This window comes from Dromiciops gliroides, chromosome 4, assembly GCF_019393635.1.
Source record: "Dromiciops gliroides isolate mDroGli1 chromosome 4, mDroGli1.pri, whole genome shotgun sequence".
Classification (NCBI taxonomy): Eukaryota; Metazoa; Chordata; class Mammalia; order Microbiotheria; family Microbiotheriidae; genus Dromiciops; species Dromiciops gliroides.
Genome location: NC_057864.1, coordinates 392,469,984 through 392,493,358, shown reverse-complemented (window position 1 = coordinate 392,493,358; position 23,375 = coordinate 392,469,984). Strand labels below are relative to the sequence as shown.

Genomic DNA, 23,375 nt, shown 5'->3' with positions numbered 1-23,375 from the left:
ATAAACTCCTCTCTTTGGCATTCAATTGTTGTTATTCTATCATTTTCAGTTGTGTCTGACTCTTTGTGACCCTGTTTGGGTTTTGGGCTTTTTGTTTTTGTTTTTGTTTTTTGGCAAAGATACTAGAATGGTCAGGGGCAGCCAGGTGGTGCAGTGGATAAAGCACCAGCCCTGGATTCAGGAGGACCTGAGTTCAAATCTGGCCTCAGACACTTGACACTTACTAGCTATGTGACCCTGGGCAAGTCACTTAGCGTTCATTGCCCCACCAAAAAAAAAAAAGATACTAGAGTGGTTTGTCATTTCCTTCTCCAACTTATTTGACAAATAAGGAAACTGAGGCAAACAGGGTTAAGTAAGTTGCCCTGGGTCACACAGCAAGTAAGGGTCTAAGGCCAGATTTGAACTCAGAAAGAGGAGTCTTGACTCCAGGCCCAGCACTCCATCCACTGTACCACTCAGCTGCCCTCCTCACAAACTGTCCCCGTCTTCCTTTGAAGCCTCATTACATGTTACTCTCTTCCATGCATTCTATTGTCTAATCATACGTGACACTCCTATCTCCTTGCTTTGTACCAGCTTTCCCCATGTTGCCGGCAATGCCTACCTAATCCCCTCCCCCAAACCTAGAATTCTCACTGCTAATCTCCACCTTCTGAATACCTTAGATTATTTCAAGTTCCAGCTAAAACCTTACTTTCTATAAGAAGCCTTTACTGATCCCCCTTCATGCTAGTACCTTCCTTCTGTTGATTATGTCTAGTTTATCCGGCATCTATCTTGTTTGTAAAAATTGTTGGCATGTTGTCTCCCCCATTAGATTATGATCTCTTTCAGGACAAGGACTATTTTTTAACCCTTTTTTGTATCCACAGCATAGCACAGTGCCTGGCACATAGTAGACATTAATAAATGCTTGTTGACTTGACCCCTACCTTTTGTAGTATCTAATCTCCTTCAAGTCATTGAATATACCCACCTTTTTTTGAGGGGGGGCAATCAGGGTTAAGTGACTTTTCCAGGGTCATGCAACTAGTAGGTATCAAGTGTCTGAGGTCATATTCGAATTCAGATCCTCCTAAATATACTGTCTATATTGTCTTGGCCAAATCACATTTGCAATATTGTTTACCAATCTGTAGTCTGCATTTTAGGAAGGAAAATGACAAACTGGGGGATCTGCAGAGGAGGGCATTCAGGACAGTGAAGGGGCACTCAAGACCATGAGGTAGAAGGACCAACTGAAAGACTAAGAAGGGTTCAGCCACAGAAAGAGATGTGAGATATACTAATTACAATCACGCCGAAGTTTCTGAAAAGTTGTTTTGTAGAAAAGGTCATTTAGGTGGTTCAGTAGTTAGGGTTTGACTTGTAGTCAGGAAGATCTTAATTCAATCTTGTCTTAGATACTTGCTAGCTTTGTGACTCTGGGCAAGGCACTTCATACTCTCAGCCTCCTCCTCTATGAAATGGATATAATTATAGCACATCTTAGGGTTGGGGTTTTTTGTTCGTTTTGTTTTTTGGTGAAGATCAAATGAGATCACGTAGAAAGTGCTTGGAAAATTTTAAAGTTCTATATAATTGCAAGCTCTGTACATGATGGAGAAGTCAGAAAAGTCTCAAAGTAGTGCATCTAAGCGGGAAACAAGGAGGTATTCTAGTATTTAGTATATTAATATTTAGTGTACTTGTATTTAATATAGATTAGAATAGCAAGAAGAACAGCTAGGTGGTGTAGTGAATAGAGCGCTGGGCCTGGAATCAGGAAGACTCATCTTCCTGAGTTAAAATCTGACCTCAGATACTTACTAGCTGTGTGATCCTGGACAAGTCACTTAACTGTACTTGCCTCAGTTTCCTCATCTATCAGAAGAGCTGGAAAAGGAAATGGCAAACAACTCCAGTAACTTTGTCCTGAAAACCCGAAATGGGGTCACAAAGAGTTGGTCATTACTGACACTACTGAACAGCAACTACATAGCATAAATAGGGAGAGACTTCAAAGTCATTGTAACCTATTACAAGGCAAGTATAGCAATCTAGCTTTAGATCATTTAGAAGTTATGAAAGGAGGGAAACAAAGGATCATTTCAAAGAACTAACTGATAATATTTGATGACCATTTGGATAAGCAGGATGAAGAAGCTTGAACTTTAAAATTATTTTAATTTCTTAGGTGTCTAGGAGAATTAAGGGTACTATGTATCAAAATGGGGACACTAAGTGAGTCTAGTCAGGTAAACTTAACTGTGGGTCAGACACATTAGAAGTCATCTAAGAGAGATGATGAATTTGATTCCGGGTATATTAAGACCATGGCTACCAATGAACAGTCAATGCACTCTTTTTAAGACAGAGATGTGGAGCTAGCATTTGGGATATTACTTCTCAGTAAAGATGAATTTGTAATGACTCTTTTACCACTTTTACCATAGGCCTTGATGGATGAGATCCTCATGCTTCAAGATGAAATTAGTGAACTGCAGACATCATTAGCAGAGGAGCTAGTGTCGGAGTCTTTGGAAGCAGATGCTGCTGAACAGCTGGCCTTGCAATCTACCCTCATTGTCTTAGCAGAGAGAATGTCAACAATCAAGATGAAAGCTTCGGGAAAGCGCCAGCTGTTAGAGGTAAGTTACCTTCAACTACTAGTCGTTACTTTCAGCTTTCTGAATTGAATATTCAAATTGATTGATTTATATATGGATTTCTTTGTATTTCAGCAATAGCTTTTCTGACATCCCACTCATCAAATGTCAGCTGTCCATTCCAAGCATAATCTTGTAGACTGAGCAGCAAGTCAGTGTTTCTCCTGAATTGAATCATTTTGCCCCTCTTAGCATCATGTTTTGAGTGTATAAAATAGAGGTTTTAGTTGTTAATGTCTATCTAACACATAGACATTAATGGCATGAGCTGTCTATCAAGTCTACCAGCCAATCAACTGGAGGAGCCTCCTATGGTCTGGGAGGAGACAGGAAGGAGGAAAGGGAGCCTGCGCAGGGAGCGCTGGCCTTTTTGGCTTCCGGACTTGATGGTGGTGGCGGCAGAGGACTTCACAGGAAATTTGAGGAAAGATAGGAATGCCAGGCTGTTAGAATTCTGTTCTCAATCTTTTTCTTTCTATTTTCCAATAAACCCTTAAAAACCTAAACTCGTTTTATTAGTGATTTTTAGTCAGTTTCCCCCAAACTGGGGGAACACATTAGAATCCACATTTAGAATCTTAAATTACACAGCCGGTGCTCTATCCACTGAGCCACCTAGCTGCCCCTACTATTAGTGTTTTGATCACTGCAAGTATTAGAGTAACTGAATGAGGAATCATCAAAGGAAATTTGAGTGAGCGAATAATATGATGACAGGGGCAGCTAGGTGGCACAGTAGATAGAGCACTGGTCCTGAAGTCTGGAGGATCTGAGTCCAAATCTGAAGTGAAAAACTTGCTAGTTGTATGACCCTGGGCAAGTCACTTAATCCCAATTGCCTTAACATCTGGGGGCCATCTTCAGTCATCCTGGTGTATATCTTGCCACTGGAGCCATTAATTAATCTTTCTTAACCATGGTCTAACCAAATAAGCCTTGTGTTGTTTGGACTTACTTGGTTATAATTGTTGATTCTTTGATTTTCTCCCTTTATACTGGGAATCCCTTGGACTTTCAAAATTCATTGGCATTTTATTCTACAAATCTGTGTGCTATGGTTTGACTAGTTCAAACTGAATAGAGATGTGGACAGTAGAAAATATGGAAGGCAATAAGGACAAGCCTATTACAGTATTTATTTTATTGTAATAGAGCAATGTGCTAAAGCATACCTGAAATGTTTTCTACTGCCAAGAAAACTACTTTTAATTATAAAGTTAGATCTCCAGTGACACTTATGACTGACATAAAACTTTGTCTTCTATATAATGTTGTATCTAAGCTAAGGTATAACTAAATACCATTTCACTTAATTCATTAGGAAAAGTTAAATGAGCAACTTGAAGAACAGAGGCAAGAGCAAGCCCTGCAAAGATATCGCTGTGAAGCTGATGAACTTGACCACTGGTTACTGAGTACTAAAGCCACTCTGGACAGTACATTGGTTTCACCCACAGAACCAATGGACATGGAAGATCAGCTGGTTGACTGTCAGGTAAAAAAAGTAATATACTTGTATAAACAAAAGTTGAGAACTATCTTTACATGTAATGGAAAAAATAAAATACCTCATACATTAAAAAAAAAGTAATATACAAATATGGCTTCAAAATTAACAAATGTATGTATGCGTGAGCATACTGTATTTATATCTCCCAGAAATATACCTTAAAATTAAGTGGTAGGAAATAATAGATTGCAAAAACTTAAAGTAGGTCATATTTTGAATAATCTTTTGAAAAATTTCCTATTAATTGAAGTTGAGACTAAAGGAAAATATTTTTTTTCTATTTCGAAAGCTCACATCAACAAGATGAAATTTAAAATTGAGGATTTTGGCATATTGCAATTGATTCTTGCTACAGCATTCGTCATTTTTTAAATCAGTCGCTAATATAAGCACAATGAAAGGAATAAACTTGTAATAGTTAGCCAGACTAACCCAACATTAAGAACAAAAAAGTTTTCAGAGGTCTAAGAATATTATAACTTTCTTCCATATGTGTGTAAATGTGGGTGTTCTGTGTATATGTCTCTATGTGTGTTTGTAAGTGTGTGTGTGTGTGTGTGTGTGTGTGTGTGTGTGTATGTACACCATATGAATTTGAAAAATTCACAGGCTGGCAGGTGAACTGGCCTGAGGAAGTACAAACATACTCTGTGACAGAGGACTTATTTAATACCCTTTATACAAGTACCTGAAACTTTTAAAAGTTAAGGTTAAGTTTTACTGATGATTAAACTGTTATTACTATGATATATGCCCTAATATATTTCTCTAGGTTTTGAAGTGGTCTTTATAAAGCATTCAGGAAATATTTATTAGTTCCTGTAGATTGAGCAACTTGGTCTCTTTGAAAGGGATCATATTTTATGTGACTTGAAGGACCAGTTGACTTTAGTATAATCTGAGTGTTTGTAGCAGGGTTTATGGCCTAATATTTCTGCTATTTGATGCTTGAAAAATAGGTGAGAAAAAAACAACTAATGAACAGGGTGAAATATGTATTTTTTTCCTAAAGAGTAGATCTGTTAATTAATTTTGATTATTCTTATTATATTTGATATTAGGAATATACCCATTATTATATATTATTATATTATATTACTATTATATATTAATATATACTTTCTGATAACTTAAATAACTCAAATGATTTTTAATAGTGCATTTTAAAAATGTTTCCAGAAAGTTAACTCTATGAACTAAAGCTATTATTAATCCTGGCAGTGATGTTTCAGAATAATTACAGAAGGTTACATGGGGGTGTTTTATATTCTCAGTATCATCTTTTCCACCTCTTCTTGGAGGAGGCCTCTATTTTTAGGACTCTCTTCTAGCACTTCAAATAACACAATTAATCTGTTTTCCCTAAACTCACTAGCATTTCCAAATTATGTTTCATCATTGGTCCTAAATTTCCCCTTTGATTTCCTATATTTTCCCATGATTGCACCAAAAACCAAAAACCAAACAAAAAACCCTTCACTCAGGTAAAGAAATACATTTCATTGAACTATTTTTTTAAATATACATAATAATTAAAAGTCATTTTTAAGATGGATTGCCACCCTACACCTAGAAAATCAAAGAAGCAGACATAAACTTAATTGATTTAAAAAGCAAACTTCAAAATCAACTCTAAACCAGGAGAGTAGGGAAAACTATTTCACAGGGACACAAACATTCTTTGCCAAAAGATTCCTGGTTTAGATATAGTTTAATGAGTGCAATTTTGAATAGTTAGTTGTAAATTTAAAGTTTAGAGTAAAATATCTAATTTTCTATTTTTGTGATAAAGAAACAGTCATTAATGTACTGTGTTTCTTATAATCTATGCATTATGAAAATGCAGTTCTTTCTTTAGGTAAATATTAGTGTTTTGTTGTGGTTTTTTTTGGTGGTAGTAGGGGAGGAATTTTGAGGGGGAGGGTTAATTTTACTTGTTTTCATCATACTTTCTTGGGGGAAAAAAAGCTAAGTTTAGCAGTAAAGTTGCCATGGGAAAGTAAACACATTTCTTTTTTTTAAAAAATAGATGTTGGAGCAATTCAAGGTAAAAAATCTATAATTTTTACAGTGTCTTATTCAAGAAGCAGGGATCTATTCTTTGGAGAATAACTTGGGAAAATAAACAAGGCAAAGGATTTATTCTTAGGAACTTGTCTGTAGAATAAAGAGGATTATTCAGAGCCTCTTAGTGCTATTTAGACACCAATAAAAAAAAGAACAAGAAGAAAAGCTTATCAACACAAATTAAGCAATGTAAATCTCTTGTCTCTGACTAGAAAGGAAAGGAAAGGAAAAGAATAGCAATAACTGCTTCTGATGTAGGTAGTTGTCATTAGCCACAAGTGTCTGTCAGAATCTGACAAGGGATAAAAAAATAGCTAAACCACTGGACTAGCTACACTCCCACTCATGTAGATTATGCTTTCTGTGCTTGGTGTGAGCAAGTGTGTGTGTGTGTGTGTGTGTTCAGTTGTTTGTTTGTTTGTTTGTTTTACGTTTTAATAAGGTGAGACCTGAACCTGTTAGCCACAGAGGAAAAATTAAGAAATGCTGAGGAATTAAATGAGAACTTTCTTCTTCCTAAGCTTTTGGAAAGAAAGTAAATAGAGAAATGGAAGTCGAAAGAGGCTTTGGGTCTCCATACTGGGAGACTACCTAGTGCTGGAAATATGTATGAATTTGCCTCATTGTTCTTGCTGCTACAGAACATGTTGGTGGAAATAGAACAGAAGGTAGTGGCCTTATCAGAGCTCTCTGTTCACAATGAAAACCTACTTATGGAAGGAAAGGCTCATACCAAGGATGAGGCAGAACAGCTGGCAATCAAGCTGAGAACCCTAAAAGGAAGTCTCCTGGAACTGCAGAGAGTACTACATGATAAGCAGATCAACATTCAAGTAAGAGTTTTTGTGGACTTGTCTTTAAAAGAATTTTCTATGCTTGGTTGATTATCAGAATTTTGGCACTTTGATGCAAAGAGGGACAAAGCAAAGGAGGGAGTATGGAAATGTAGGTTTCTATCATTTTTACCACTTTGTGTCATAGAATAATCAACTGCCTTTGGAACCAGCAGATCTAGGCTCAGATCTCACCTTTTCTGTTTCCTAGCTATATGGCCTTAAGCAATTCTCTTCACCTCTGGGTTTTGGTTTCCTCAAATGTAAAATGAATAGACTGGACAAGATGAATTTCTAATATCCCTTCCAGCTCCTGCAATTGCTGTAATAATTTTTAAATTGATTACTATAAAATGTGGCAGATTATTATACTTTGTACATTGATTATGGTACAATATGTCCTTTCAGCTATGGTAAGTAAAGACTATATTTGTTCCTGAAGCCTCTGGCAACTTAAAGTACTTGAAAATAATTTGCTAAAAATGGCAATACCCCAATTATTTCAGTTAAGAACAGGCTGTGGGTTTGTAAAATACACTTCACCATAAACATTCTATTTTTGCCCAGCCTCTTTTCCCACTTACTAAAATCTAATCAGTATCCTAAAGAATCATGTTTTGCCACCAGTTTTTGTATATGCTTTAGGCTGACTTAATGCAAAAAATAGCAAGAGAAGGATCAGTCTATCTTTACATAACATAAAGCTCAATTTGTTATATGGATTTTTTTCTGAAATGTAAACATTTTATAAATATGGATTTTTTTCCATTTTAGAAGAAATGCATAAGTAATTAACTATATAATTTAATTCCAAGCACTGGGAATATGATATAAGAGAAGGGGAAGATGCTGGTTTTCAAATTAAAAGGAAGGAATCTATAGTAGGAAGCTACAGTAAGATCACTGATAATCAGCCTTGATCAAGAGACCAATGGTAGAATGTGTAATTTAATCATTTTTAATAGGGCATCATGGGTTGATAATATCAAGGAACAGCTCATTTAACTACTTGAGGAGAATAGTAGCACAGAAAAATCTATAAGGGCAAAATCTAAATTTATGTTTAATTTCAAATACATTATATACATCTATGTACACATGTACATATACTAATTACTGATATATACAATGTATACAACTCATGCATATGTTTGTTTCTCTGTGATATATACTAAAATTCTAGGTTACTTTGGGGGGGATGTTAAACTTGTACTGATTAGCAATATTTTCTGGAATCACCAATGTTCCATAAGATCAAAGATTTATATATGTACGTGCATAGGTATGTGTCGATGTATTATATGGTATCAGATTTAGCCCCTAAGCATTCTTGACTTGAGCTAGTATTAAAATGAATTGTCAGTTGGTGTTTCCTTAAGGACTTAGAAGTAGCTCAAAAAATAAGATGAAAACTTTCTGGAATGAATTCACAGCTAGAAGCCTTTTTCATCAAGTTCAACAAAAATTATGAAATGTATGCCTAGCACTAAAGGAAACCTAGCACTGAATCCAACTCCTCCATTTTATAGATAGGGAATCAGTCCCAGAAAAGTAGTTAGCACCTTCATCAGAGTTTTTGAAAAGTGATGACCATAAATTTTAGACTTATTCAAGGTCCTCTCAACCCAGGAGAAGAGACATTTAGATTTTTGGGGAGCTAAATTCCTCATAATTTTCTGATCCTTGTATTCCCATAATTAGTAATTCCCTTAATGTATTCCTATAATTAGTAAAGCTAGGGAGAAATTCAACAGCTTGAGAAAGAATCAATTACATAGCTAATAACATACAGTTACTATTTAAAGACTTTGTACATGATGTTGGTGCTTCAGGGTTTAGTTCTTCAGTTACTGATCCTGGAACATGGTTTAGTACATGTTCATTTATTTAGCCAGACAGCCTTCTTCATTTCCTAAGAGAGAAGATTTTAATTGTATTTTTAAAAGCATAAAATAAATGTGTGACACATAAGTGGGAAATTTAAGATGAGTTGCTTTGATCAAGCTATTACTGTTCACAGGAAGTTATTTCATGAGGAACTACAAAGGAAGTCTTTGAAAATCTTATAATCTAATGGGAGGTGAAGAAAATATTAACACTTAGAAACATATATGAAATACATATATATGACATATATAATTTTAAATCTACCTTATTGGCATATTACCCATTTACAGCTATTAAAATTATTAGGTTTGAGAGCTGAGTTCAGATAATTAGACCAAATAAACTCCTTACTTAGTGTATATTAGTTATTTTACCTTTCTGATTCATCAAAGTAAAAGGTTCAAAGTCTAAATGTCTCATAAGCACCATAACATTAGTAATAGTAATAATATTCATTTGTATGTTATATAATCTTTGAAAGAGTTCTTTCACAAACTAATTCATGTGGTGCAAATGGTCCTGAATTTATTAGGAGGAACAGAGAGAAGTAAATGATAGGAAGATGATGACCAGAGAGGGAAATTTGGGGGTTTCTAATTTAAGGAAGTAAAACACTTGTGGATAATGATAAGATCTAGTGTTTGACTGACTGTACCTATGTATGATTGAAGTAGAGAGAAGGGATAGGTCATAAGGTTTTTTTGTCATTTTCTTTTCTTTTCTTTTTGTTTTTGTGGGGCAATGAGGGTTAAGTGACTTGCCCAGGGTCACACAGCTAGTAAGTGTCAAGTGTCTGAGGTCAAATTTGAACTCAGGTCTTCCTGAATCCAGGGCTGGTGCTTTATAAACTGCGCCACCTAGCTGCCCTTCAGGTCATAAGTTTTAAGGACACTGGGGACATGGGAGGGTAAGGAGTTTGAGAAAGCATCTATAGAAATATTAATGCCCCATAGTATAAGTGCAAGAGTTGAGGAAGAGGTACTGAATTCATTGAAAAAGGAGGAAGAATGACATCATGGTCAGTATAGACTACAGCTACTGTCATTTTGATTGGATGGGAACTTTTCATTGTATGGACTTCAAAAGAGGAAAGGTTACTGAGGGAAGGACACAAGAGAAGAGCCTGGAAGTGACAATGGGAAAAAAAAAAGAATATGTTCCCCCTTCAGGGCCAGTGTGAGGGAAGGTATAGCCCATTCTGGAGAGGATAATGAGGGATATGGTGTCATCAAAAGGGAGTCAGGTCTTGGTGAAAGCTATTAGATGGAAAGATTATGTTAGAATGAGTTCTAGGATGAAGAGGACTTTGTTCTCTATGTTCTCAAGGATTCCAAAGGGCACATTATAAGGGTTAGATTGGGTGGGGTCAGGCTGACATGTCAGAATAATTATGCCAGCATATACATGATTAAGGGAGATTCACCAATGTTAGAGAATCCCCAGAATAACTGAAATTTTTGGATGCCGTTAGGACCAGTCTGGATGTCTTCCTTTTGAGAGGAATATTTGGTGATAGTTCTGAGGTTCAAGAGGATCCCCATTCTTAAGCTCCTATGCCCCTCACATACATGAAACGCCCCTCCCTGAAATGGGGTCAGCTTCATGTGTTCAATAGTTCCTCTGAGAGGTTATAGGAATTGAGTTGCCCATAATCCATAAGGTCATGTAAACTTGGGTTTAGGATGTCCAGCTTGAACAGCTGAATATGTGAAAGTAAAAATAACAATGATTCATTCTATGGATCCCCAATGGATCTGTGAACGGATTTCTCAAATTTTTATGACAAAAAAGAGTACACCTTAATTTTTACTAACCACTAACTAGATTTTAACATTTATATCATTTAAAAATGTCATTCTGGGGCAGCTAGGTGGCACAGTGGATAGAGCACCAGCCCTGGAGTCAAGAGGACTTGAGTTCAAATCTGACCTCAGACATTTGACACTTACTAGCTGTGTGACCCTGGGCAAGTCATTTAACCCCAATTGCCTCACCAAAAATAAAATAAAATAAAATAAAAATGTCATTCTGAGAAAAGATCCATAGGCTTTATCAGACTACCAAAGGGGCCTATAACCCCAGAAAGGCTAAGTATTTCTGATTTATTCAAACCCCTTCATTTTGAAATAGAAGAAACTGAGGCCAAAGACATGAAGTGGTTTGCTTGAATCCATATAATTAGTGGCAAAGCTAGAACTAAGAACCCAGGTCCCCTGATTCTTAATTTAACTTCTTTTATATTCGAGATCCTAGTTGTTATGGTAGGAAAACCAAGTACACGGTATAAGAACAGATAATTTTTTTTAATATAATGAAAACCCCTAAGTAGAAGGAAGTTCTTCCAGGAATTTACAAGTGTATCTATTTACTTTGCTCTTGTCTCTACTTGCTGTGTCTTATTTTCAATGTATTTGTTTAAGCAAAGGGAGTCATCCAGTGTCATTTACGCAAACCACACAGAAATGTTTTGAATCACATTTAGGTCTTGGGTAAAATGATCATTGGTTTGTTTCCTCTTGATCAAAAGCAGGCTACATCACAAGAGAAGGAGGAGTGTGAAGCTGATTTAACAGCTACCCAGAGCCCAAGTGTCCAGGAATGGTTGGCACAAGTCCGAACCACAAAAAGCCAGCAGCAACAGAGCAGCCTCCAACAACAAAAAGTAAACTGTTGAAATATCACTTTTATCTTGCAACCATTGGCCTCAGAAAGAATGTGTTTGTGGAATGTCTTTCTTTTAGATTGCTTGCTTCCTAGTTTATGGACACTTTCAGAGAAAGTTTGTGTTCCCCCAGTCCTACTAGTTTCATTGTCACCTTTCCCCACACTAAAGTCTCTTTCTTAGCTTTTACATATGAATGAATGATATTGTCTGGATGGGCTGATAATTTAATCTTTTCCAGATCAAAAAGGATATTTAATAAAAGAATATTCAATAAAACCTTGCTGACCACAACTGTAGTAACTGGGAAGAATGGCACTGTGAATTAGCCATGGTTAACAACCCCTTCCATGACTTGGTAGATAAATTCTAAGGAGATGCCTGAGGCACTTAGAAGTTCACTGACTTGATCAGGGTTATAACTGGCATGTATCAGAAGCCGAATTTGAATCCAGCTCTTCCTGGCTCTAAGCCCAGCATTCTATTTGCTGCCTCTGTGAAGAAATGTACTTATATTGCTTTTAAGTATATGATGTGTAATTTAGGTTTAAAATTTTTTCTTGGTAGAAACCCTTGGAGAGCTGACTTTAATAAATAAGCAGTGAACATTTCTAATTGTCAAAAATATAATTTTTGTCTATAAATCTTTTTTTGGTCAAAAAGTCTTGTAATTAATATAAACATATCTCCATGTGCAGATCTCTCCATACCATAAAAGTAAAATTTAACAAAAGTCCTGACAATTTTAGATTCCAGAGAAGTAGGGCTGGAATTGAAGAAGTTTTGTGCTATCAAAGAGGCATTTCTCTAGAATTCAAAGTGTTGGATATCTTATTCTATGAGAAACTGTCATTCATATGTCACAGGATGTTTTTACATTGATTTATGAAGTCTATTTTTAATCCACTTGGGGGCACTACAGCCCTGCAAGATTCTCTTTATAATATTAAAAAAAATGTCTTGGTTTTTCATAGATATCATCTTTATCAAAGTTAAAGTATAATATTAATAATTATATTACCATAGAGACCAGTGTGTGTTAATACTTTATACGGTGTACAACTGATAAGTGAAAACAGAAGGATTACGGGTGCCATAAGACATAGTAGATAATTTTATTAAGCTCACAAATATTTTGACATTTGTTTCCTTTACTTGACTAGGAACTAGAACAAGAATTAGCAGAACAGAAAAACCTTCTTCGATCAGTAGCAAGTCGTGGAGAAGAAATTTTAACCCAACATTCAGCTGGAGAAAGTGCTGGCATTAGGTGTGTTTTAATTATTTTTTGGTGGGGAGAAAGAAGGGGTGATTTTGATTTAACTGATTTAGGGAACCCCCAGTGAGCAATCTCCTTCTTCCAATGCAGATCAGCATCTCTACAACTTGAAGTAACTTAAAGTCTTAAGGGCACTGAGAGTTTAAAAGACTTGTTTAGGGTCAAACATTCTGTATATGTCAATTGTGGTGAGTAGAACTATATATGGTTGCCTTATTTCTGTCCCAAGTTTGGGGAAAATTAGCTGGGTTTTCTAATATATTGCTACTTATAAATTAGATGCTTTAGCACCATTTCTAGGACATTAAGTATTTATTAAAGGATATTAGGGGGGCAGCTAGGTGGTGCAGTGGATAGAGCACCGGCCCTGGAGTCAGGAGTACCTGAGTTCAAATCCGGCCTCAGACACTTAACACTTACTAGCTGTGTGACTCTAGGCAAGTCACTTAACCCCAATTGCCTCACTTAAAAAAAAAAAAAAAGCATATTAGGTATTAGTAAAGATAGAGCACATTGCCCTGACAGTTAGGAAAGCCTTGCTAGGTTCTAGGGAAGAGGCAAAGAAAAAAGGCGCCTTCACATATGAGTCTTGGGCCAAAAAAGGAAGTCCCTCTCCCTGTGTGTCCGGAAGCTTCCTGCAGGTCCCAATGAGAGGCAGTCCTTACACACTGCTTCAAGCTAATTGGCTAGCATCACCTAAATCCATTGGTTCACTGGACTTGAGGGCAGTCCATGAGCAGAACGTGCCTGAGGTCAGAGTTCAGAGAACACACCCCCTGAGAGCCAGGCTCTCAGGTAGGTGTGGTTTCAATCAAGTCAAGTTTAAGTGAGCTAGTCAGCAAAGTCAATCCAATCAATCCCAATATTATCCTCTCAAACGGGGCCTCTGGGCATCCCCAAACCCATTCTCTTCTCACACAATGTTAGGACTTGAACCTAAGTCTTTCTAATTTTGAGACCAGATCTTCATCCACTACCCCATGTTGCCAAGTATGTTTTAAGACAACTTACTGTGGATAAAGCACCGGCCCTGAATTCAGGAGGACCTGAGTTCAAATCTGGCCTCAGACACTTGACACTTACTAGCTGTGTGACCCTGGGCAAGTCTCTATTGCCCTGCCAAAAAAAAAAAAAAAAAGACGACTTACCTTCTTCTCCTCTTCCTTCCATTTTCCAACTATTTGGAGAAAATTTTATTTTCACACATCACATTCTAAATATTATTTAATTTTGGTTTCTTTTCACTATGAGATAATGAATTTGTTCAGAACACATAGGAAGCTTTTTAGGGTAGCTTAACCTATCTCATATCTATGATAGCTATTATGTCTATATCATCCCAGAAGAGAATATGGCATCTAGGAAGGAAGGGGATGATGTTTTTTAATAAAATGAGAAATCCAATACTGAGTTATATTTTGATCCATACAGACCCATATTCTGTCTATAGCATCAAGTAAAACTTTGTGGATAAGCATTAAAACATCATCCTTAAAGGACATAGAAATATAATGAACCTTAGACAGTCTCCTTCCATCTTGTCCAATCACCTCATTTTATAGATGAGCAACTGAAGCTTTAGCAAGATTAAGTGACTTGCTGGGGGTCACACAGGTAGCCAATGATGATGATGGTGACAAACAATAACAACAACAATAATAATGATGAATAAAACTCCATTTCCATAAAGCTTTGTTTTGTGATACACTTATCTCATTTGATCAGGAGAACTAGCAGAAGTATAAAATAATTTGTCCTTTTTAGTATAGTACAATAGAAAAAGGACTTCATTTAGAGTTAGGAGACTTGAGCTTTTGTTCTGGCCCTGCGACTAACTGGCTTTATGAATTTGGAGAACTCACTTTATGTCTCTACATCTTCATTGGTAAAAATGAGCCGATTGGACAGATTGATATTTTGTGTTATTTCAGCCTTGGGATTTACAATTCTTTGCCTGCCTCTGGGATGGCTCTAGGTCACAGTGTTTTATGTAAAATAAACATTTAATAAATATTTGTTGAATTGAGAATTATGAAGTAAACAAAGGTTCATTCAGGCCTTTTCCATTTCCTTTTCAGAGACCAAGTCTTTACAATTTTCTCTCTAGTGCCTCTTGTGGTTTTTGCTACATTTTTTTTTCCTATCAGAGAGCAGCAGCCCTCTCTGATAATTCCTTCTTCTTTAGAGCTTTCCTTTTACTTTACTTATTAATCACTCCCCTTTCCCCTGCCCCACCTCAATCAAAGTTTACCTCTCCTTCACCTCAGTGCCCTACCACATAACTGAATCAAATCTTGGAACAGCTAGTTGTTAATAAGGTGTCAGTGACAAATAACATATTAATAATGTGTTTCCCCATTGCATATCTCTATGCCACACATATAATTTCCATATACTGTGGCAAATTGGGGACATTTTGGCATCCCTTTGGTGACAGCATATAGGCAGCTACCTATTTTATCTCTTCATAAAATAGGCTTTTGCCTACCTCACCTCCATAACTGTTTCAACTTTGCCATTGTGATACTGCGGTAATAGTATCACATCTCACTGCTGCTTAAGTTATCCTCAGATTGGAAAAAAAGCTGAAGTTAGATATAATTGAGAAACTGAAATGAGAAAGCAGAAGAGAAAGAAATAGGAAGATGTAATTCCAAAGATATTTATTATATACCTACAATGTGTAAGGCACATAGAGGCACTTGGCCACTAAGAGGGATAGAAAACTGAGGAAGGAAAAAAGAGAAGGAAATTAGGTGGAAAGAAGGCAAGTGGGTAGAAAACATTATTTGGGGAAAAAAAGTGAAAGAAAACAGGCCACATTTACAGTTGTAAATAGCTAATTAAGTCATCATCTGTCTGGATATTGTAAGATGTAGGCATCATTCTAATTTCAGGATGTGCTTATCAATAAAAGGACTAATTTTCAGCTTCAGAATTCTTCACAAATAGCTTTATTACTGTTCTGTTGTAAACACAACCAAGGCACATTTTGGAGTATTAGTTAAAATAGACCAGACCTTGAGATGATAACAGAACATAGACAGTGGTGAATGTGGCTTATTAAGTCACCAGAACTGTAGGGTACTTTTGAGACTTCAAACGTTCTGTGCTTTCATGACTGTGTTTGCCTAGTTTAGGTTTTACCATAAAACCTCCGTAGAGAACCTAAAGCTGGAACAATAGAAAATAAATGGTAAGAAAAACATGCAAATAAAAATGCAAGTAAGACACACTCCACCCAATACTATGTCTAGCCATCCTTACTGAATTGAGAGTTAACAAAGCTAGACTTCAGGTTGGCTTTAAGAAAGGTATAGCTTCCAGGGGCAGCTAGGTGGTGCAGTGGATAAAGCACCGGCCCTGGATTCAGGAGGATCTGAGTTCAAATCTGGCCTCAGACACTTGACACTAGCTGTGAGACCCTGGGCAAATCAGTTAACCCTCATTGCCCTGCAAAAAAAAAAAAAAAACGGTATAGTTTCCAAGAATGAGGAAGTAATGATCCCTTTGTGCTCTGCCTATGTCAAACCACTTCTGGGATATTATGTTTTCATTTTAAGAAGGACGTCATAAGCTAGACAATATCCAGAAGAAAGCAACAAGAATGGTAAAATACTTTCAAGTCTGTGTATGATGAGGATTGGTTGAAGAACTCTTTAATATAAAAAGAGGAAACTCTGTCAAGTATTTCACTGGATATCATGTGGAACAAGAATTAGATTTCATGTGTTTGGTCCCACAGAATAGAATTAGGAGCAGTGAGTGGAAGTTGCAAAAAGCCAAATCTAGGCTTTCTATAAAGTAAATGCCCCCTTCTAGGGCAACTCTCACTTTAACAAAAACAGTTTTCAGATTGGGTATGAGGGGGACATGAATACTAAAAAGATGATTCAGGATATTCTGTGAGTCTGAATTCTAATAACTTTAGCAAAAGCCCCCACTAGTGTGTTTATACTTAACCATCAATACACACAATTAGTTCAGAGAGGTATTTATTGAGATAGTAACAACAGTAGCTGCAAAGCATTCCACCATAAACCAGTAGAACTCTCTCACAAATGGACATAGTTTCAATGAGAATAGTGAGCACATATATAATATAGAGTATATTTGTAGAAAAATATATACAGAGGGAACTGAGAAAACTTACATCTCAAGCACTTCAGGGCCTTAATGTTCTTTCTTTTCTTATAGTGTTAACACAGTGTTCTACCCACCCCATTCACAAGTGTAGTGTCTCTAGTGGACAAATTGTTTAGCTGAGCTCCCTTCCCCTGTTCCTCTACAGAGTTCAACTCCCCACTGTCAAGTTTAATTTTCTTTCGAATAGCTAGCTGGTTCTCTTTGTTGCCATAGGTCACATGCCTCAAGATGATCTTTTGCTTCTCCTTTCTTTTTTTTTTTTTTTTTTTTGGTGGGGGCAGGGGCAATGGGGGTTAAGTGACTTGCCCAGGGTCACACAGCTAGTAAGTGTTAAGTGTCTGAGGCTGGATTTGAACTCAGGTCCTCCTGAATCCAGGGCCAGTGCTCTATCTACTGTACCACCTAGCTGCCCCCGCTTCTCCTTTCTTAATCCCTACCAGGCATGGAATCTCTAACTGGTTGAGAAACACTGTCCAAAACACAAACTTAATGTAGCCAGTAGATAGGAGGGAAAAGAGAGGAAGTAAATATCCCCTCCTATTTCTCTGTTCTCTGATAGAGACATAAGAGGAAAGGCCAGAAAGTGATAGCCTCTGAAGAACTGAATTGTTCCTCTGTAGCTGGTTCTCATATGTGCTACTAGAGGTCACCCTCAGAGCTCTCTCAAATGATTTCACTATAATGAAGAAATTATTTTATTTTATAAGCTTTAAAGAACTACATAAATATTAGCTTTTATCATTGTCTTCATCACCCTAATTATTAAACTAAACCGTTAATAAAACAACTCTGTAAATCAGATAGTAGAAGGTAATCAGAAAAATAAATTAGAATATTCACAACTAGAAAAATGAAGAAAGGAAGAGCATAGAATAAAGAGATGTATGGAAATGTAGTGAAGAAATTATTGCTATGATGCTCATGGATAGAAGAAAAATAGATATCAAAGCATTCCGAGTTCTAGAATAGTGAAAAATGATTAAGGATAATCTATTAGATGATCACCTTATGATATTGGGACAGACGTAAGTATTTGCAAATGTAGCTAAAAAGCAAAAGAAATGTGGTACAAGTAAGGTTTGTTCTAGACATTACAAATAATGTCTCAGGTTATTCTTTTCATTTACACCTCACTGAAAATCATTGTTGAAGGAGCTAGGAATACAAAATCCCACCTTCCCTACCCTGTCTTTAATCCACTTCCCCCTTTCCACTTCTCATATAGGTGCATATCTGAAAAAAGTGGATCCCTCTGGCTACCTCTTACTGTTTTTTTCCACAGACTTTTAAAAATTTTCCCTGTTCTTTCATCCTCTTGATTTGGAAATTGCCCAAAGGAAAGGCAAGCAATGCTAAATTACATTCTCAGACTTTAAAAAATATTGCTCTTTTAAAGAAATTAATAGTCAGGCACTATTCACTTTAAGGGGAGTTTACAAGGATATTTCTTATTTATTGTGCTTATACTTTTTTTTTAAATTTATGTAGGTGATTATGCACCCACTACCCACAAGGCTCTGGGCACATTCATAGGCACACCCATCCCCTCCCTTACTCACAGATACCACAATTAATATATACAGTTGCCAAAGAATAAGTAACTCATAAAAAGGGAAAGAGTTTTATTGGCAAGCACTTCTATTCAGCCTCTAAATTCACTATTTATAATACTATCAAATGTGGATTTATTTGTGTAAGAAAAATGTTCGAAGGGTATGACCCTCTCCTTTTCTTAGGACTCATAACCCAAGGGATATGTGTTTGTATAATATATATTGTGTATCTTATACATTTAATGATATATAAATGTACAATATATATTATACATATACATTTATACATGCATATATACACATAGATAGTGATAGGGGAATGTTCCCAGAAGTCTCCAGAAATTATTAGAGAAAATTAAATGAAAAGAACAGTATAATATAAACATCTAAGAGCTGAAATATAATTTCTGTGGATATCTGGAAATGAAAGCATACCATATAACTTCCTTTCCAATTCAAACTTACCTTTGAATATGTTGCTATATGTCTCAATAACTGAACAAAATAGGATTCAAATAAAACATATCTTTTTGGAACACTAAAATGCTATGAGAACACTGCAAGAGATAAATATATTTGTTACATAAGATGGACTGCCAACAAAGCAAGAGAAATTATATAAAATACATCTATTTTTATGGGAAAATTAATATATTTTCCCATTACTTCCACTGCTGCTTATTCAAAGCAAAGATACCTTTGGGACAACCTGGAAATAATCAAAGAGATATCTTCCAGTTTTAACATGGTTTCACTTGCATGGACAAATGCCTCTGTCTGTGTATATGTTGTATCCCTCAATCCCTCAATGAAATGCAAGTTCCTCAAGGACAAGAACTATTTAATTTTTTTTTCCTGTGTACTCAGTGTCTAGGACATAATCAGGGTTTAAGAAATCCTCATTGATTGATTAACTAACTGACCTTTGTATCTTGAATGTTTAGCATCGTACCTTGAATTCAATAAGCATATAAAACATTTGTTGGGTTAAATTCAATTGAATTGAGTAGAATTATATGCCCAAGAATCTACCCCAGGAAAATTCCAGAACAATGAAAAAGTAAATGTTTATTTTTGACTTTGAAACTGATCCATCCATCTATCAATCAACAAGCATCTATTCAATGCCCTCTGTATGCCAAGCACTGAGCTAAGCATCGAGGGTACAAATAGAATAAAACAATCCCTACTTGCAAGGATATTACATTCTAATGAGGGAGACAGCAAGGATATAGATAAGGATTTTAATCAGGGTAAGTTGATTTATTGAGTATCAACTATATAGAGAGCTCTAAATGCCTTATTGATATTTCACCTGAATTTAATTTTATTTAATCTCTAAATGTTATCTTGAAATATTTATTGGACATAAAATAAAAGGAAAATGATCTATTTGTATAAAAATATGGCAGTTTTTTGTTTGTTTGGTTTTTTTTCAATGGCTAAGAATTGGACATTGAAGGATGCCCATCAATCGGGAATGGCTGGACAAGTGATAGTATATGATTATAATGGAATATTATTGTGCTATAAGTAATGACAAGCAGGGTGATTTTAGAAAAACCTGGAAATACTTACATGAACTGATACAAAATGAAGTGAGAAGACTCAGGAGAACATTGTACACAGTCACAGCAATATTGTACAATGAAGAACTTTGAATGACTTCACTATTTTCAGCAATACAATGATCCAAGACATTCTTAAATGAATAATGATGATGCATGCTATCTTTCTCCAGAGAAAGAACTGATATTGTCTGAATACAGACTGAAGCATGCTATTTTTCAATTTCTTTCATTCTTTTTTTATTCAAGTCTTCTTGTACAAAATGACTAATATGTAAATATTTTACATGAAAAAATTAATTTGTTAATTGTATGATAGTAATGAAAATTAGAATATTTCTGAATATCTATTCTTTTCTATATGTTTGTCTTTACTTATTCTTTCCTGGCACATAGTAGGTACTAAATACACAATTATTGTTTGCATATCAATTAACAATCAGAAATACTGAAAACCCAGTACCAAATTTGAGGTTAATTTTTTTGCTTTGTAATCTTTACCTTTAGTCATTGCTTTTGTTTCACAAATTGTAAGCTGAAATTATCTGCTCTTCTAACAGTGAGAAGCCGGATGAAATATCCCAGGAGTTGGCATTTGAAGGGGAGAAAACTTCAGGGGAAGGCCACATGCGTATGAAATGGGAAAGTCTTCATCAAGAATTTAGTACAAAGCAGAGACTGCTGCAGAATGCTCTGGAACAGGAACAAGAGCAGATGGTATCTTTGTTTGCTTTGTGGTTATTGATTCTTGGAATTATGTAATAATGTAGCAATTTACAATTTCATTGTAGTAGTCCAAGAGAAATAATGAAACATATCATATTTCTATTAGGGTTTTTATAAAAATATTATTATAAAATATTTCTGCCCCAAATCCGATTTTTCAAAAGGAAATTCCTCTGACTGCTGGATTTTCAAATTATTTATTGTTCTTTTCACTTCTGGTTGAGTCCAGGGCATAAATATGAAAAACACGACAAGTGAAAGAGTTTCCTCCATCATCTTATTAAATGTAGTTAGTAAATAATGATCAAGTTAAGATCTATGAATTATATATATATATATATATATATATATATATATATACACACATATATATTAGTGACAGAACCTTGAAACAAACATCACATTTTGAGAATGGTTGTAAACTCGTATTACCAAAGGACATTCTTGTCTATAAAGGCCTTTGGACCACTCACATTTTTCTTGGAAATGTCATCCTCCATGAATTCTTTTTCATTCCTCTTTCTTTCCCTACTCACCCTGCCCCCATATCAAAATGCCACACCCCAAATTTTGGCCTCTGCTTTTTTTGAAGACATAATTTGAGGGGTATGCTAGAAGTAATTTGGCAATTAGGCAGCAATAGTAATGACTATTAGGATATCAGAAAGCACAATTTTGTAACATAAACTATAATAAATTTTTTAAACAACTTCCAATACATATTCATTCATTCATTCATACATTCATCTTTTTATTCATCAAATATTCATTGAGTGCCTTTAGCAATCAGCCTTTGGTAGGGCAGAGGGGTCATTTATAGAAGTATAATCTATGACCCCTGCTATTTGAGAGCCTATGGTTAAGGTGAGGACACAAGATATATGCAATGAGAAAGTAGAAGATGACATAAAATACAAGGAAATTCATTGTTTCCTTGTATTTTTATTTAAAAAGGAGTATGAAATTAAGTACTTGAATGGTAAATAAATACTACAGGAGTTTAAATGAGAGAAAGTTGAGACAAATCATCTCAAATGAGAGACGATTTTTTGGTGGGTGTGGGAAAGGAAACATTTTTTTGGTGGATATGCAACAAGCCAGGTTGGATTTGAAGGAGGAGAGATTGGAGGTAAAACAATAAAGAGCTTCCTATATTAGGAAAATAGTAAGTTGCTTTTTTAATCATTGAGTAAAATTATTATTATTGATAAATATGAAATACTAAAGCTTTTGTATGTTGTGTTCTATAATTATTTTTTGCCAGCAGAGTTACATAAATAAATATTCTCAGTATTTGTCCCATGTATACTTCCAACATAGCAGAACCACCCTAAACTACTATCCTTATTCCTATATAGCTTTACAGCAGGCCAAATAGACTGCTGACTGGTGTGCCATTGTACAAAGGGGAAGGGCAAACTCAAACTAAATCCTCAGTTACATCTTTGCTGGATGGTTTGAACCAGGCTTTTGAAGAAGTTTCATCTCAGGTATCGTATTCTTGGTTTGCTTGAAAATTCTATTTTACAAAAAGATGTATATTATTTTTAAAATGTGGATTTTGCCCACTGTGTCTTATACTTAGCAATCAGCCAACAAAGATCACTAAAATGAACTTTAACAGGTTTAGTATGGTTATGTTCTGGTCTCTTATGAACATCACAAATTCCCCCTCATAAGAAAAAAAAGTCAGAAAAAGTATTTCATATCTCATATGCTTCACAAAAATTGTATCTAATCAGAACTGAGAACACGAATGTGTTTTTTTTTTTCCACATTCAGATCCATTGTCACTTAAATGTATTGGAAGAACTGACTTTTTTCTCTCCTCTTGAATTTCTTTTCCCAGAGTGGCAGAACAGGGAAGCAAAATTTTCATTTGGAACAGAAATTATATGATGGAGTTTCAGCTACCTCTACTTGGCTAGATGATGTGGAAGAACACTTATTTGTTGCCACAGCCCTTTTGCCAGAAGAAACAGAAACTTGTCTCTATAACCAGGAAGTAAGTTTGATAACTCATCTCCATGATCACATGACATTTAAAAAATTAGATTCTACTTAATTTATTTAAAAAGAAATCAGAAAATTAGGGAAGCTTTCAAGGAAAATGATGAAGATGACTAATTAACATAAACTTGGCAGAAAGCTTTATATTCTGAATTTGAATATTCCATCTAGTATACACAGGAAAGTGAGAAGAACTTTGAAGGAGTCTCTTTGGAAGTGTTAGTGCATATATCATAAACCCACATAAGGAATGAAGACCAAAATAAATTACTGAACTTTTTTTTCCCATTATATTATGTAGTTTTAATTTATTTCGATACTGGTTAAGGAACCAGATGGAGTGCTTTCTAGGGGAGTGTTTTTTTGTTTGTTTGGTTTTTGGTAAGGCAATTGGGGTTAAGTGACTTGCCCAGGGTCACACAAGCTAGTAAGTGTTAAGTGTCTGAGGTCGGATATTAACTCAGGTCCTCCTGACTCCAGGGC

At 35.6% G+C, this 23,375-nt stretch overlaps 1 protein-coding gene across 1 annotated transcript in view; it reads left to right on the top strand.

The window, feature by feature from the left end:
• The window catches only part of SYNE1 (spectrin repeat containing nuclear envelope protein 1), a 583,464-nt gene that overhangs the window by 420,126 nt on the left and 139,963 nt on the right, over positions 1-23,375 (top strand). The window contains 8 exon segments of the mRNA XM_044001388.1: positions 2,439-2,633; positions 3,973-4,146; positions 6,870-7,061; positions 11,479-11,610; positions 12,774-12,880; positions 20,717-20,873; positions 22,241-22,372; positions 22,732-22,887. Of these exon segments, the coding sequence (XP_043857323.1) occupies positions 2,439-2,633; positions 3,973-4,146; positions 6,870-7,061; positions 11,479-11,610; positions 12,774-12,880; positions 20,717-20,873; positions 22,241-22,372; positions 22,732-22,887 (1,245 nt within the window).